This window comes from Zonotrichia leucophrys, chromosome 22 (assembly GCF_028769735.1).
Source record: "Zonotrichia leucophrys gambelii isolate GWCS_2022_RI chromosome 22, RI_Zleu_2.0, whole genome shotgun sequence".
In the NCBI taxonomy this organism is placed as follows: Eukaryota; Metazoa; Chordata; class Aves; order Passeriformes; family Passerellidae; genus Zonotrichia; species Zonotrichia leucophrys.
The window spans coordinates 3,898,478-3,914,371 of record NC_088191.1 but is presented as its reverse complement, the minus strand read 5'-3'; the positions used below and the strand labels follow the sequence as shown (position 1 = coordinate 3,914,371).

Here is a 15,894-nt window from a genome sequence, read left to right as displayed (position 1 = left end):
TTATCCAAAGACAATATTCAAAGAAGCAAAAAACAAAGAAGAATTTGTGTATCAGAGCCAAGTGAGGAGAATTTCACGTAGACTGCAAAGCCCCCCAGAGTGGCCTGAGCATGATTTTGGTGTGAGAGGAGAGAAATGTCCCCTGAACCAGCCCTCACCTGTAGAAATAGGAGCAGCCTCGGACAGTGTTGTGGGCAAAGTGCTCCAGGGTTTTCTCGTTGCCGTAATCCTCCGAGGGATCCGACCACAGCAGGTCACACATCGGACCAAAGGCTGGAGGCTCCTTGAACCTGTCTAACTGGAGAGGGGACACAACATCAGCAGGAGCTGGGGCAGGATTCCTCTTTTGTTCCTCTGTACATGTCCTGGATTGCCAAGCAAATTGTGTTCTATTCGCCATCTGCATGGCAGTTGTCTTCTGTTAAATGAGCAGTTTGCCTGATCTCTTCCACACCCACTCCTCCCTCTGGGAGACATCTGCTGATAAGAGGCCATTGAATGTCACTGCATGGCTGGTAAGAACTACAGCATCCCATTGGGAGATGTGAGCCCAGAGGGAGGAGCCGAGCATTCCTACCCGGATACGGAAATTCTGGAATCCAAGCATCACTGGATTCATCTGCATGGCATCCTGCCTGATAAATCTGGAGATTCGGGAACACCACCCAAGCATTCCTCCTGGATATAATCTGGGATCCTGGAACACCAGCCAAGCATTCCTGCCTGGATATAATCCGGAGATCTGGAACACCAGCCAAGCATTCCTGCCTGGATATAATCTGGGATTCTGGAACCCAGCCAAGCATTCCTCCTGGATATAACTGGGATCTGGAACACCAGCCAAGCATTCCTGCCTGGATATAATCTGGGATTCTGGAACACCAGCCAAGCATTCCTCCTGGATATAATCTGGGATTCTGGAACACCAGCCGGCTTCTGCACTGGTTCCCCAGAGGAGCAGCAGCTGCCTCTGCCCCTGGATCTCCAGAGGAGACTCCCCCCTTGTCCAGGATCCTGCTCCAGCAGAACCAGCCCTGACACTGCAGGAGGGCTGAGCCACAATTCCAATGGCACTGCTGCCAACACCCTGACCCACAGCGTGTCAGGCTGGGTTCTGACTCTGCATTGTCTATTTTATCCTTTTATTTTCTTCCCTATTAAAGAAGTTATTCTTGCTCCCATATTTTTTGCCTGAGAGCCCCTTAATTTAAAATTTATAGCAATTTGGAGGAAGGAGGGGATTTTACATTCTCCATTCCAGGGGAGGCTCCTGCCTTCCTTAGCAGACTCCTGGCTTTCCAAACCAAGACAGTACAAATCCCCAGTGGGATGGGACTGCTGTGGGACACCTCTTGAGCTGTTTTATTTTTCAGCATCAGCTTTATTATATTGTTATGACAATGGGAAGATTTAATCAGTTCACATTTTAGACAGCAGACAAGGAACTTAATGTTACAACTTGCTTTAAAAGTTTTTTGACCAATCACACAAAGCAAAAGCACATTGACAGTAGTTCCATCCAACCACTATAAGCACACCTACCTCTGGCTAAAACAATGCTTGCTTATTTCAAATACAATACCTGCTTGTGAACCTTAAAACACAATGTGCAGAGCTATATTATTAAGCTTAGAACTTCCTAATATCTTGTTAGATAGACTTTTCAGTAGCTTATGGATTTATTTTAGACAAGCATTAATACACAGACCATTGTTCTATTTGATTAATATATAGACTATTGTTCTATTTGTTTTAACTTTTCTACTTTTTACATAATTTTTCTGCTGACCAATCTCATGGCTACTGCTTAGCTCCAATCCCAATTCTGTTGTTTCTCAGGCCTGCCTTTTTTAGCTTTCTCCAAACCCTCTGATTTTATGGATTCCCACAGATTCCCACCCTCCCAGCCCCAAATCCACACAGGAGCGAACCCCAGTTGTCCGGTTTATCTCGGCTGTTTGAGGGGCCTGGAAAGGCCCAGGGGTGGCCTTGGGACAGCCCGCGTATCGAAGGACGAGAAGAGGCTTCAGTTCTTCTTTCGGTTTTTATGTTTATTAATTGTTTATCTAAAAGATGTTCTTTCAGCCGAACAGAGATCTGCTCAGCAGTCAGCTATGGGCACACTCTCTGCCCTCCCGGGCAGCCACGTATCTTTATACCCATTGTTACGTGTACAATATTTATCATTTTTCTCCAATACCATCTATTCTTATAACTCGGTGTACTCTCAGTAATAACCAATCTAAAGGTGCCACCGTGGCCAAAGAAGATGGAGGAGAAGAGGAAGAAGAAGGAGGACAGGACACGCCCCAATTCCTCCATCTTACTCCTCCAAACCCCCCTGTACATAAATCCTAAACCCTGTGTCTCACTCTCTAATTAACCAATCCCTTCACCATTCACCCTGTGAAGCCCTCATCCTTGTCGTCTCTTGTGCAGGACCAAAGTCCAGCCACCAGACACTTCTGGCAACATTCCAGGACTCCCGAGCCCCCCAAGGTGGTCTCGGAGGCTCAGCACCTCAGGACTGAGATCTTGAGATCCGACACCCAGTGAGCACAGGGAGGGAAGGGAAAAGCTCCTGGAGCTGACTTACTTTCCTAATGTCATCTAGACACGTGATTTCTGGAGACAGGCCCCCGTGGACACACAGGAATTGCTGGTTGAGGAGGGCAGCAAGAGGAAGACAGTCGAAGGTGTCCATGCACGCGTCGTACACTCGCTCCGAGTACTTGATTCGACCTGCAGGGAGGAATCAATCAAGCTCTGATGGCCTCAAGTGCCCATCAATAAACTCCAGGAACCCAGCTCCTACATCTAAATGGCTCACAAAGCAAACTTTGCACCTGGTAGTGAAAATACTGATTTGGAGTAAAACTCTGCACCAGTGTATTCGTGAAAATACTGATTTAAAATCAGCAGTGTATTCATGAAAATACTGATTTAGATTCAACTCTGCACCTGTGTATTTGTGAAAATACTGATTTAAAATCACCTGTGTATTGGTGAAAATACTGATTTAAAATCAAGAGCGTGTTCATGAAAATAATGATGTAGAATCAAACTTTGCACCTGTATACTGGTGAAAATACTAATTTAGATTAAAACTTTGCACCTGTGTATTCATGAAAATACTGATTTAGATTCAACTCTGCACCTTTTGTGAAAATACTGATTTAAAATCAGCAGTGTATTGGTGAAAATACTGATTTAGATTCAACTCTGCACCTGTGTATTGGTGAAAATACTGATTTAAAATCACCTGTGTATTTGTGAAAGTACTGATTTAGAATCAACTCTGCACCTGTGTATTGGTGAAAATACTGATTTAGAATCAAACTCTGCACCTGTGTATTTGCAAAAATAATGATTTGGATTAAAACTCTGCACCTCTGTATTTGTGAAAATACTGATTTAGAATCAAACTGTACCTGTGTATTCCTGAAAATACTGATTTAAAATCAACCCTGCACCTCTGTATTTGTGAAAATACTGATTTGAAATCACCTGTGTACTCATGAAAATGCTGATTTAGAATCAACTCTGCACCTTTTGTGAAAATACTGATTTAAAATCAACTCTGTGTATTGGTGAAAATAATGATTTAAAATCACCTGTGTATTGGTGAAAATACTGATCTGGAATCAACTCTGCACCTGTGCACTTGTGAAAATACTGATTTAGAATCAAACTCAGTACCTGTGTATTGGTAAAAATACTGATTTGAAATCTTCTGTGTATTTGTTAAAATAACGATTTAGAATCAAACTTTGCACTTGTGTATTCCTGAAAATACTGATTTGGAATCAACTCTGCACTTGTGTATTGGTGAAAATACTGATTTAAAATCACCTGTGTATTTGTGAAAATATTGATTGGGAATCAACTCTGTAGCTGGAATTAACTCTGCACCTCTTTATTTGTGAAAATACTGACTTGGAATCAAACTCTGCACCTGTGCATTTGTGAAAATACTGATTTAGAATCAACTCTGCACTTCTGTATTTGGGAAAATACTGATTTAGAAACAAACTGCACCAGTGCATTTGTGAAAATAGTGATTTAAAATCACTTGTGTATTCGTGAAAATACTGATTTAGATTAAAACTTTGCACCTCTGTATTTGTGAAAATGCTGATTTAAAATCAACTCTGCACCTGTGTATTCCTGAAAATGCTGATTTAGATTAAAACTCTGCACATGTGCATTTCTGAAAATAATGACTTAGAATCAAACTGCACATAAATAATTGTGAAAATACTGATTTAGATTAAAACTCTGCACCTGTGTATTCATGCTAATACTGATTTGGAATCAAACTTTGTATCTGTGCATTTGTGAAAATACTGATTTAGATTAAAACTCTGCACATGTGCATTTCTGAAAATAATGACTTAGAATCAAACTGCACATAAATAATTGTGAAAATACTGATTTAGATTAAAACTCTGCACCTGTGCATTCGTGCTAATACTGATTTGGAATCAAACTTTGTATCTGTGCATTTGTGAAAATACTGATTTAGATTAAAACTCTGCACCTGTGCATTTGTGAAAATATTGATTTGGACAATAATTGTTGGGTGTGTAAAAGAAAAGGTTTTTTTAAATCTCTAATTGGACAATATTAATGTCCCTTCAATTTGTTTTTCCACAACACCTGCACTGGGCTCAGCACAAAGGAGGTGAGGTGCTCCCAAATCATGAAAATTGGGATGATGAAATAAATTTGGGATGCTGCTGAAGCCCCCCCATCACTCCAGACTCATCCTGAGCTGCTGAATTTGGCACAGCAGCCTCACACAGCCATGGGGGCAGGAATTGCCCACTGATCCTCCAGGGCTGACAATTCCAGAGATGGAATTGTCTCTCACCCCAGCAGAGGGGAAGAGGATGTTCCCATACATAAATCACACTTTGGCTCTTACAGCAAGGCTCAAATCTGCTCAGAAATATCCTTTTTTTTCCAGAGACACTAACAGGGCTTCTCAGGCAAAGGGAAAAGCAGCACCTCCTGTTTTCCAAAGGGAAAAACCCAACCCCAGCTCCTGGTTCAGACTCAGCAGGAGCTCACCTGTTGCTGAAGTGAAGGGAGCGACCCACCTTTGTTGGTTCAGCATCTGACTCCAATTTATTGATCAACCAGGCACTTTTTATAACAGTGTTAATTCACTTCATGCATATTGCAAAACCTGAGCTCCCAACAGGCTGCAGAGAAAACTTCAGCTCCTCCTTTTGTTTACAACACCTGAAGTTTTTTTCTTGAAACCAAGATCAGTGTTCTCACCATGATATGAAAAGTTCTCAAAACCTTCATATCTGTTCTCAGAGCAGCCAAGGACAGAACGGTCTGAGAATTTTGTTGTTTATATAAAAGGTGGCTTAGAACCTTAATTATTGACAGAATCAAGCCTGGGAAAGGCTGTTTTTTCCCTTAGCTGAATCCCTTCATGGCCTCTTTCTTCAAGCCATGCTTGAACCAGGCTCTCCACAGCCTGTGTGCAGGTGAGGGCCAGAGCAGCCAGCACAGAGCTGGGAGCTGTTTCCCTGCTCATTCCTGAGTTAACAGAACAGGGGCTCATCCCCTCTGAGCCTTCCCCCATCCAGCACCACCCAGAGCTGATGGGATAAAGATTGGATTTGTGCCTTGCCCAGAATTATCTCTGGAGGTCGGGTCCTTGAGCAAGAATTCCCTAAAGGAGCTTTGCATTGAGTTCTCCACCTCTTTTATTCCTTGGAATGACAGACACCCATCGTTCCCCGACCTCCCCTCAGCACCGCTTTAAAAACATTGAGATGCTGTGCACAAACCCATCTTTTCACTGCAAAAACCATTTGAAAGGTAAATGATCCTCCCCAGTGCAAACAGGGAGGAGCAAATCCTTCCCCCACTGCAGCTCCAGTCACTGATCCCAGCTGCACAATCTGGAGCTGGAAGGCTTTTGGCACTGATTGCATGCTGGCAGTCAGGGAGGGGAGGATGTGTGTGCCTGCCTCACCAGGGGAGAAGTGTTCCCATTTCTTCCATCCACACTCAGCCTTTGAAACCAAAAAGGCCACATTTGGTGCTTAGCAGAACTTAAAGATTTGGGGTTTGGGGTATTTTTTATAGCAGGAAAACAAGACAACAGGTTTTTACAGCTCTGAGGCACAAAAATTGAAGCCCACGCCTTCTCACAACACCTTTTTTTTTTTTAAAAATATATTTTAAAATGTATTATTTAAATGGATTCAAATCCTTCTCCCACTGCTGATACTTACATTCCTGCTTGAAGGTGAAGTACTCTGTGAGGTGCCTGCACTCGTGGTTCCCTCGAAGGAGGAACAACGTTTTGGGATGATTTATCTTTAAACTCCATAAATACAGCACGCACTGCAAGAGAGGCAAACAGGCCATGTCATAAAATCCTTTCCCAGGGCACTCATCAGCCTCAGGCTGCACTAAGAGGTTCTGGGAAGACACCCAAAGTGGAACCCAGCTCCATAATGGGCAGTGCATCTTCTCCTGGCCAAGTGGGGAAAAGCCACCGGGATTTCTCTATATTAGGGCTGACTTGGAGAAGTGACAAATGAGGTCGTGGCCAACAGAAAGCAGCTCAGGGCTGGGTGGGGGCAGCTTTGCTTGCAGCACAAACCAAAGGATAAAAAAAACCCCTTTTGTAGAGCAGCAAAGCAGAAGCAGCTGTTTGCTCCAGATGTTCCACTGGGATGGAGACCAGCGAGAGGAGCAGGCAGATATTTGTCCACGAAACACCCAGAAAATTCAACTTCACCTTCCCCACTGATTTCCACCCCCACTGGGTTTTCTGCTTATGCTACAGTCATGTGAAGTTCAAGCTCAAAACAGGAAAAGCTGAGCCTAAAAAACAAGCTTAGCTTAGCAAAGCTGTCTGCCTTTGAAAAGGGTTTTCCACATCCCCTCTGTCAGCAGCAGCACCTGCAAAACAGAGCCTTTGATGAGGCACAGACCAAAGCCAGCCTGAAATGGGGTTTTAGCAGAAATATTTCATGCTGGCTTCCCCAAAAAAAGCCTGAGGGAAGGGCTGGGAGGGCTCACTCAGCCCGGTGTGCTCGGGCTGACAGCAGCAGGGCTGTTATCTCACACCGGGAAGTGTTATCACATTTCCCTCCTTGCTCTGGAGGGCTGGGAGGACAATCCATAAGGACAGCAAGCTCCAGGAGCTGGATTAAAGGCTCTAATAGGAGCTTACCCTGGAGGCTGACAGGCTGCAGGACACGCCTGGGAAACAGGAACCACCACAAGGGTGTTTTACACCCTCCAAAATTCCCCAGCTGGGGCACAGATCCCCAGGAACCAGCTGGGAACAACAGAATCTAAATTAACCCATTCCAAGTTGGTTCCCAGTACAGCCAGTTTAGATCTGGTGGTGCTGAAGCACTGAACCCTCCAATTTAAAATTCTCCATTTGGGGCACAGATCCCCAGGAACCAGCTGGGAACAACCAGAACCCAAATAAACCAGTTCCCAGTTGGTTCCCAGCACAGCCAGCTTAGATCTGGTGGTGTTGAAGCACTGAACTCTCCAATTTAAAATTCTCCATTTGGGCCACAGATCCCCAGGAACCAGCTGGAAACAACCAGAACCAAACTGAACCAGTTCCCAGTTGGTTCCCAGCACAGCCAGCTTAGATCTGGTGGTGTTGAAGAACTGAACCCTCCAATTTAAAATTTCCCATTTGGGCCACAGATCCCCAGGAACCAGCTGGAAACAACCAGAACCCAAATAAACCAGTTCCCACATTTGGTTCCCAGCACAACCAGCTTAGATCTGGTGGTGTTGAAACACTGAACCTGTCAAAGCACTGAACCCTCCAAAATTCCCCATTTGGGGCACAGATCCCTGGGAACCAGCTGGAAACAACCAGAACCCAAATGAAGCAGTTCCCAGTTGGTTTTCCCAGTACAGCCAGTTTACATCTGGTGGTGCTGAAGCACTGAACTTGTCGAAGCACTGAACCCTCCAATTTAAAATTCCCCATTTGGGCCACAGATCCCTGGGAACCAGCTGGAAACAACCACAATCTAAATTAACCCGTTCCCAGTTGGTTCCCAGCACAGCCAGCTGAACCCTCCAATTTAAAATTCCCCATTTGGGCCACAGATCCCAGGAACCAGCTGGGAACAACCAGCAGAACCCAAATGAAGCAGTTCCCAGTACAGCCAGTTTAGATCTGGTGGTGTTGAAGAACTGAACCCTCCAATTTAAAATTCCCCATTTGGGGCACAGATCCCTGGGAACCAGCTGGAAACAACCAGAATCTAAATTAACCTGTTCCCAGTTGGTTCCCAGTACAGCCAGCTTAGATCTGGTGGTGCTGAAGCACTGAACCCTCCAAAATTCCCCAGCTGGGGCACAGATCCCCTGGAACCAGCTGGGAACAACCAGAATCTAAATTAACCAGTTCCCAGTTGGTTCCCAGTACAGCCAGCTTAGATCTGGTGGTGTTGAAGCACTGAACCCTCCAATTTAAAATTCCCCATTTGGGGCACAGATCCCAGGAACCAGCTGGGAACAACCACAATCTAAATTAACCTGTTCCCAGTTGGTTCCCAGCACAGCCAGTTTGGATCTGGTGCTGCTGGAGGCCTGAAGCTGCAAGGTAAACTCTGCAGGAATCATCCCAGCTGATCCCAAAAACCCTGAGGAGCTGTAAAGCACTGCCTGTGTCTCACTTGGAATTCAAGCCCACATTAACAACTTGATTAATTGGGAATTCCAAACGAGAACGGGGCCAAGGCCGGTAGCAAAATCATGTTTTATTGCATCTGTTACCAGGAGGAACGCTCCCAACAAAACCATTTATAATTATTCTGGGATTTAAAGCTTTAACCTCCCTGTGCTTGCAAGAGAAATGTCACTTTTCTGGGCTGCCAGGAGAGCTCTGAGGCTGCTATAAATGAACCAAATGACTTGGAGGAAGAAGCAGCCCTGGCATCAAAGCAAGGCAGAGATGCAGCATCAATAGGGGAGGGTTTGGGATGCATTTTTAAAAAAGCAGAGATTTTTAAAACACATTTGAAGGGGTTTAAAGGGAAATGGGGTTGAATTTGGCATCACAATTCTTCCTGGACAGGGCAGGGAGGTGGAGAGAGAGCATTCCCTGGGGTGGAGGCACTTCCCAAGGATGTGGGGACTTTGGACATTGGAGAGCCCTCGAGGGCTCCAGAGGGGCTGGAATGAGGAATGAGGGAATTTCTACACTTGCATGCCTCAGATGCTTCCTGGTGTTTTGCACAGATCCCTTTTCCAGGAATTGATTCCTGCCTGTTTGCAATAGCCAAGCAGCAAATCCAGGCAGTCACAGCTTTTTGGGTTTAAATAATTTTAAATAATCCCCTTCTTTTCTTATTCTGCCTCTCAGTGTGAATCCCAAAGCCAAGGGTTTGATCCACTTGGGAAGTGAAAGCTCAGCAGGACACAGGGAGGGAATTCCAAGAGGAATTGGGACTTTCAACCCTAAAAATGCCAGAGGGTGCCAAACCTGGACCTCTCTCACCATTCCCAAAACCTGGCAATTGTAAGGAAATTCTGCACATGGAGCTTGCCAGAGTGGGAACAGAGGGAAAACTCCCAAATCCAACCCAAAAATCCACCTTGACTCCCACTTTACAGGGCTGACTGGATCTCTTTTACATTACTCTGGATCTCTTTCATATTATTCTGGATAAAAAGTGCATTAAATCAAGATTAACATATAATTCTATAATTAGCAATCATGTGTCCCATCATAACTGGATTGGAAAAACTGGTCAGAGAAAGGTGTTTGATATTATCACACCCCTTTTCCTGATAAATTCCCTCTTTCCATGGATTCTGTTCCTGGCCATAACAATTCACTTTCTAATTTAACAAAATCATTCTATTCATTATATTCCATCTCTGTCACCATTCCCAAAACCATCTGTAAGGAAGTTTTACACACTGAGCTTGCCAGGGTGGGAACAGAGGGAAAAAACTCCCAAATCCAACCCAAAAATCCACCTTGACTCCCACTTTACAGGGCTGACTGGATCTCTTTGACATTATTCTGGATCTCTTTCATATTATTCTGGTTAAAAAGTGCATTAAATCAAGATTAACATATAATTCCTTAATTAGCAATCACATGTCCCATCATAACTGGATTGGAAAAACTGGTCAGAGAAAGGTGTTTGATATTATCCCATCCTTTTCCTGATAAATTCCCTCTTTCCATGGATTCTGTTCCTGGCCATAACAATTCACCTTTTAATTTAACAAAATCATTCTATTCATTGTATTCCATCTCTGTCACCATTCCCAAAACCATCTGTAAGGAAGTTTTACACACTGAGCTTGCCAGGGTGGGAACAGAGGGAAAAAACTCCCAAATCCAACCCAAAAATCCACCTTGACTCCCACTTTACAGGCCTGACTGGATCTCTTTTATGTTACTCTGGATCTCTTTAATATTATTCTGGATAAAAAGTGCATTAAATCAAGATTAACATATAATTCTATAATTAGACAGCAATCATGTATCCCATCATAACTGGATTGGAAAAACTGGTCAGAGAAAGGTGTTTGATATTATCCCATCCTTTTCCTGATAAATTCCCTCTTTCCATGGATTCTGTTCCTGGCCATAACAATTCACCTTCTAATTTAACAAAATCATTCTATTCATTATATTCCATCTTTGATCTCTGTCACCATTCCCAAAACCATCTGTAAGGAAATTCTGCACACTGAGCTTGCCAAAGTGGGAACAGAGGGAAAAACTCCCAAATCCAACCCAAAAATCCACCTTCACTTCCCCTTTACAGGCCTGACTGCATCTCTTTTACATTACTCTGGATCTCTTTAATATTATTCTGGATAAAAAGTGCATTTTAAATCTAGATTAACATATAATTCTATAATTAGCAATCATGTATCCCATCATAACTGGATTGGAAAAACTGGTCAGAGAAAGGTGTTTGATATTATCCCATCCTTTTCCTGATAAATTCCCTCTTTCCATGGATTCTGTTCCTGGCCATAACAATTCACCTTTTAATTTAACAAAATCATTCTCTTCATTGTATTCCATCTCTGTCACCACTCCCAAAACCATCTGTAAGGAAATTCTACACATGGAGCTTCCCACAGTGGGAACAGAGGGAAAAAACTTCCAAATTCAGCCCAAAAATCCCCCATCACTCCCACTTTACAGGCCTGACTGGTGTTACTCTGGATCTCTTTAATATTATTCTGGATAAAAAGTGCATTTTAAATCTAGATTAACATATAATTCTATAATTAGCAATCATGTATCCCATCATAACTGGATTGGAAAAACTGGTCAGGGAAAGGTGTTTGACATTATCCCATCCCTTTTCCTGATAAATTTCCTGTTTCCATGGATTCTGTTCCTGGCCATAACAATTCACTTTCTAATTTAACAAAATCATTCTATTCATTATATTCCATCTCTGTCACCATTCCCAAAACCATCTGTAAGGAAGTTTTAAACATGGAGCTTGCCTGGGTGGGAACAGAGGGAAAAATCTCCCAAATCCAACCGAAAAATCCACCTTGACTCCCACTTTACAGGGCTGACTGCATCTCTTTTATATTACTCTGGATCTCTTTCATATTATTCTGGATAAAAAGTGCATTAAATCAAGATTAACATACAATTCTATAATTAGACAGCAATCATGTATCCCATCATAACTGGATTGGAAAAACTGGTCAGAGAAAGGTGCTTGCCATGATCACACCCCTTTTCCTGATAAATTTCCTGTTTCCATGGATTCTGTTCCTGGCCGTAACAATTCACTTTCTAATTTAACAAAATCATTCTATTCATTATATTCCATCTTTGATCTCTGTCACCATTCCCAAAACCATCTGTAAGGAAATTCTGCACATGGAGCTTGCCAGAGTGGGAACAGAGGGAAAAAACTCCCAAATCCAACCCAAAAATCCACCTTCACTCCCACTTTACAGGGCTGACTGGATCTCTTTTATGTTACTCTGGATCTCTTTAATATTACTCTGGATAAAAAGTGCATTTTAAATCTAGATTAACATATAATTCTATAATTAGACAGCAATCATGTATCCCATCATAACTGGATTGGAAAAACTGGTCTGGGAAAGGTGGTTTGATATTATCTCATCCTTTTCCTGATAAATTCCCTCTTTCCATGGATTCTGTTCCTGGCCATAACAATTCACCTTTTAATTTAACAAAATCATTCTATTCATTGTATTCCAGCTTTGTGGATGGGATGATCCTTCCCTACCACGAGCACAGACTTTTTGTGTATATACAAAGATTAACATATAATTCCATAATTAGTAATCACATGTCCCATCATAACTGGATTGGAAAAACTGGTCTGGGAAAGGTGGTTTGATATTATCCCATCCTTTTCCTGATAAATTCCCTCTTTCCATGGATTCTGTTCCTGGCCATAACAATTCACTTTCTAATTTAACAAAATCATTCTATTCATTGTATTCCAGCTTTGTGGATGGGATGATCCTTCCCCACCTCCTGTGCCACTCTGGGATTTGGCACTAAAAGCTGAATGAAAGGAGCATTTTTCCCACAGGGGATCCTTCAGCAGGGCCCTGCCTCATCAGCATTTCCCAAAAATGGGGGAATTTCCATGGGAAATCAGGGAGTTCATCCTGATTTCCATGCTGCACTCTGGAGCTGGGATCTGTGGCCAGCAAACCCTTCCAGCAGCATTCCAGCTTTCACACGCTTCTCCCCTCCCCTCTCCCCTCACAATTCTTTTCTTTCAAAAGAAAACCACCAAGCCATCAACCAATCCACTCCCTGTGGCCTCATTACGCTGGGAATTCATGTTTTTAAATGAGAATTTCCCTAAGCCAGAGGCCCAGCAAGAATTTGTTGAATGATTTGTTGCTGATTTCCAGCTGAGCTGATGAACTGAGAGCCCTGGGGAGGGGCTGGGGGTTTGGAAGGTTTTGTGTGAGCCACAAATTCCCCCTTGTACCTGGCCAAGCAAACACCTGGAGCCACAGGGAGCACCTGGAAGGGAAATTTGGCCCTTGCACCTCCTTGGCCCCCAGTCTGGCATCATTTCCTGCAATTAAACCTTCCCCTCCTGCTCCACTCTGTTAAAGGTCACTGTTAAGGAATATCCTGAGCTGGAAGGAATCCACAGGGACGCCAAGGCCTGGCTGTGTTCAGATCATCCCAGCTTGGTGTGTGTCGGATCTCAAGATCTCAGTCCTGAGATGCTGAGCCTCCGAGACCCTGGGGGGGCTCGGGAGTCCTGGAATGTTCCAGAAGTGTCTGGTAGCTGGACTTTAACCCTACACAGGAGACGACAAGGATGAGGGCTTCACAGGGTGAATGGTGAAGAGATTAGTTAATTAGAGAGTGAGACACAAGGTTTAGGATTTATGTACAGGGGGGTTTAGAGGAGTAAGATGGAGGAATTGGGGTGTGTCCTGTCCTTCTTCTTCTTCCTCCTCTCCTCCATCTTCTTTGGCCACGGTGGCACCTTTGGATTGGTTATTATTGAGAGTACACCGAGTTATAAGAATAGATGGTATTGGGGAAAAATGATAAATATTGTACACGTCACAATGGGTATAAAGATAGGTGCCTGCCCCGGAGGGCAGCACAGTGTGCCCATGGCTGACTGCTGAGCAGATCTTTGTTAGGCTGAAAGAAAATCTTTTAGATAAACAATTAATAAACATAAAACCGAAAGAAGAACTGAAGCCTCTTCTCGTCCTTCGATACGCGGGCTGCCCCAAGGTCACCCCGGGCCTTTCCAGGCCCCTCAAACAGCCGAGATAAACTGGACAGTTTCCTGCAATTAAACCTTCCCCTCCTGCTTCACTCTGTTAAAGGTCACTGTTAAGGAATATCCTGAGCTGGGAGGAATCCACAGGGACTCCAAGGCCTGGCTCTGCCCAGACCATCCCAGCTTGGTGTGGTGACTCCTGAGGTGCTGCTGCTGCTCCAAACCCTCCCAGAGGTCACAGCACAGGGAAAACCTGGATGTTTTTCCATCTGGGATACCCCAAACCTGCTGCTGTTCTACTACAGAAAGCTGAATTTGTGCATTCAGGTGGGAATCTCTTCCAGCACAGTGGGTGTGCAGCATTCACATTCTCTAAAATGTCAATCTGAATATTTTGCCCAGGATTTTTCTCTTGGGGAGCTGAGAAGCCTCAGAGAAAAGGAAAACAATTCTTATTTCATTTGCTTCTCCTGTGTTTTGCTGCTTTGGAATGTGTTTGGAGATTGTTTATGATTGTTTCATTGGATTCTGCTGGGAGTTATTTTAACTTTTTGGCCAATCAGAGCCAAGCTTTGTCAGGACTCTGGAAAGAGTCACAAGTTTTCATTATTATCTTTTTTAACATTTACTAAGTCTCCTTTCTGTATTCTTTAGTATAATATAGTATAGCATAATATAGTATAATATAATATAGTATAATATAGTATAATATAGTATAATATAGTATAGTATAATATAGTAAAATATAGTATAGTATAATATAGTACAGTATGATATAGTATAGTATAGTATAGTATAATATAATATAATATAATATAATATAATATAAGTATAGTAAATATATGTATAATATAGTAAAATATAGTATAGTATAATATAGTACAATATAGTATAGTATAGTATAGTATAATATAATATAATATAATATAATATAATATAATATAATATAATATAATATAATATAATATAATATAATATAATATAATATAATATAATATAATAATAAATTATTCTGAGAACATAGAATCAGATTCATCATTCCTGCCTGTGTCAGGGCATTTCCCAACAAATACAACAGGAGGTGGAAGGGAATGAAAACTTCTGGATTCTGCCTTATCCCGATGTTTGGGGTGTTTGCTGTGCCCATCAAAGCCCACCCTGAGCTGTGGGATCAGAGGGGAATTTGTGGAATTCCTGCTGCAAAAGGGGGGGAAAGGGAAGGAGGAAATAAAAGCTAAAATAACTTTTTTTTGTCCCAATACATCAGTTCTCCAAGGCCATGCATCCTCTTGGAATTATTCCATATTATCACAGGCAGAGAGGACAAGGGGGATTTGAACTCAAAGGGGATTTGGATGGGAATTGGGAAGAATTTGTTCCCTGTGAGCATGGGGAGGGCTTGGCACAGGAAAGAGTTCCTGATCCAAGGCCAGGTGGGACAGGGTTGGAGCAACCTGGGATGGTGGAAGGTGTCTCTTACAGGATGGGATTTAAGGTTCTTTCCAACCCAAATCCAAACCCAAACCATTCCATGATTCTGTGATAGAGAGATCAGATCAGCACTTGTGGAGTTCTGAGAGTAAAACCTGGGCTAAGAGCAGAGAGTGGGAGCAGGACTTTTCCACCCTGGATCTACACAAACCCACCCAACACCTCTCATTTGAAGGCTCAAAAAACATTTTAAAAATCCACCTTTTCTCTCAGAAGGAGCTGCTGCTCTGGAATTTAATCCCTTTTCCAGGTGAACGCTGCACACACAGTGGGATGTGTCCTTCCCCTTCCTCCCTGGGGGCTCCTGCTGCCAGCACCACCCAAACCCCCCAAACCCCCAAATCCCCCAAATCCCAGATCCCAGCTCTGCCTCTGTGTCCCTGCTCCCTGTCTGTCCGGTTTTCGGCTGTTTGGAGGGCCTGGAAAGGCCCGGGGTGGCCTTGGGGCAGCCACGTATCAAAGGACCAGAAGAGGCTTCAGTTCTTTTCTCGGTCTCGGTGTTTATTAATTGTTTATCTAAAAGATTTTCTCTCGGCCCGACAGAGCTCTGCTCAGCAGCCAGCCATGAGCACACTGTCCCCCCTCCGGGCGGTCACCTATCTTTATACCCAAAGTTACGTGTACAATATTTATCATTTTTCCCCAA

General features: G+C 43.2%; 1 protein-coding gene across 6 annotated transcripts in view; it reads right to left on the bottom strand.

Moving 5' to 3' along the window:
* PPP3CC (protein phosphatase 3 catalytic subunit gamma) overlaps positions 1 to 15,894 on the bottom strand; it is a 69,360-nt gene that overhangs the window by 18,229 nt on the left and 35,237 nt on the right. For all 6 annotated transcript variants that reach the window (XM_064731014.1, XM_064731016.1, XM_064731018.1 and 3 more), the window contains exons 4-6: positions 6,261 to 6,372; positions 2,597 to 2,742; positions 159 to 298 (exon numbers count right to left, since the gene is read on the bottom strand). In XM_064731014.1, the coding sequence (XP_064587084.1) occupies positions 159 to 298; positions 2,597 to 2,742; positions 6,261 to 6,372 (398 nt within the window). The remainder of the gene's footprint in view (positions 1 to 158; positions 299 to 2,596; positions 2,743 to 6,260; positions 6,373 to 15,894) is intronic.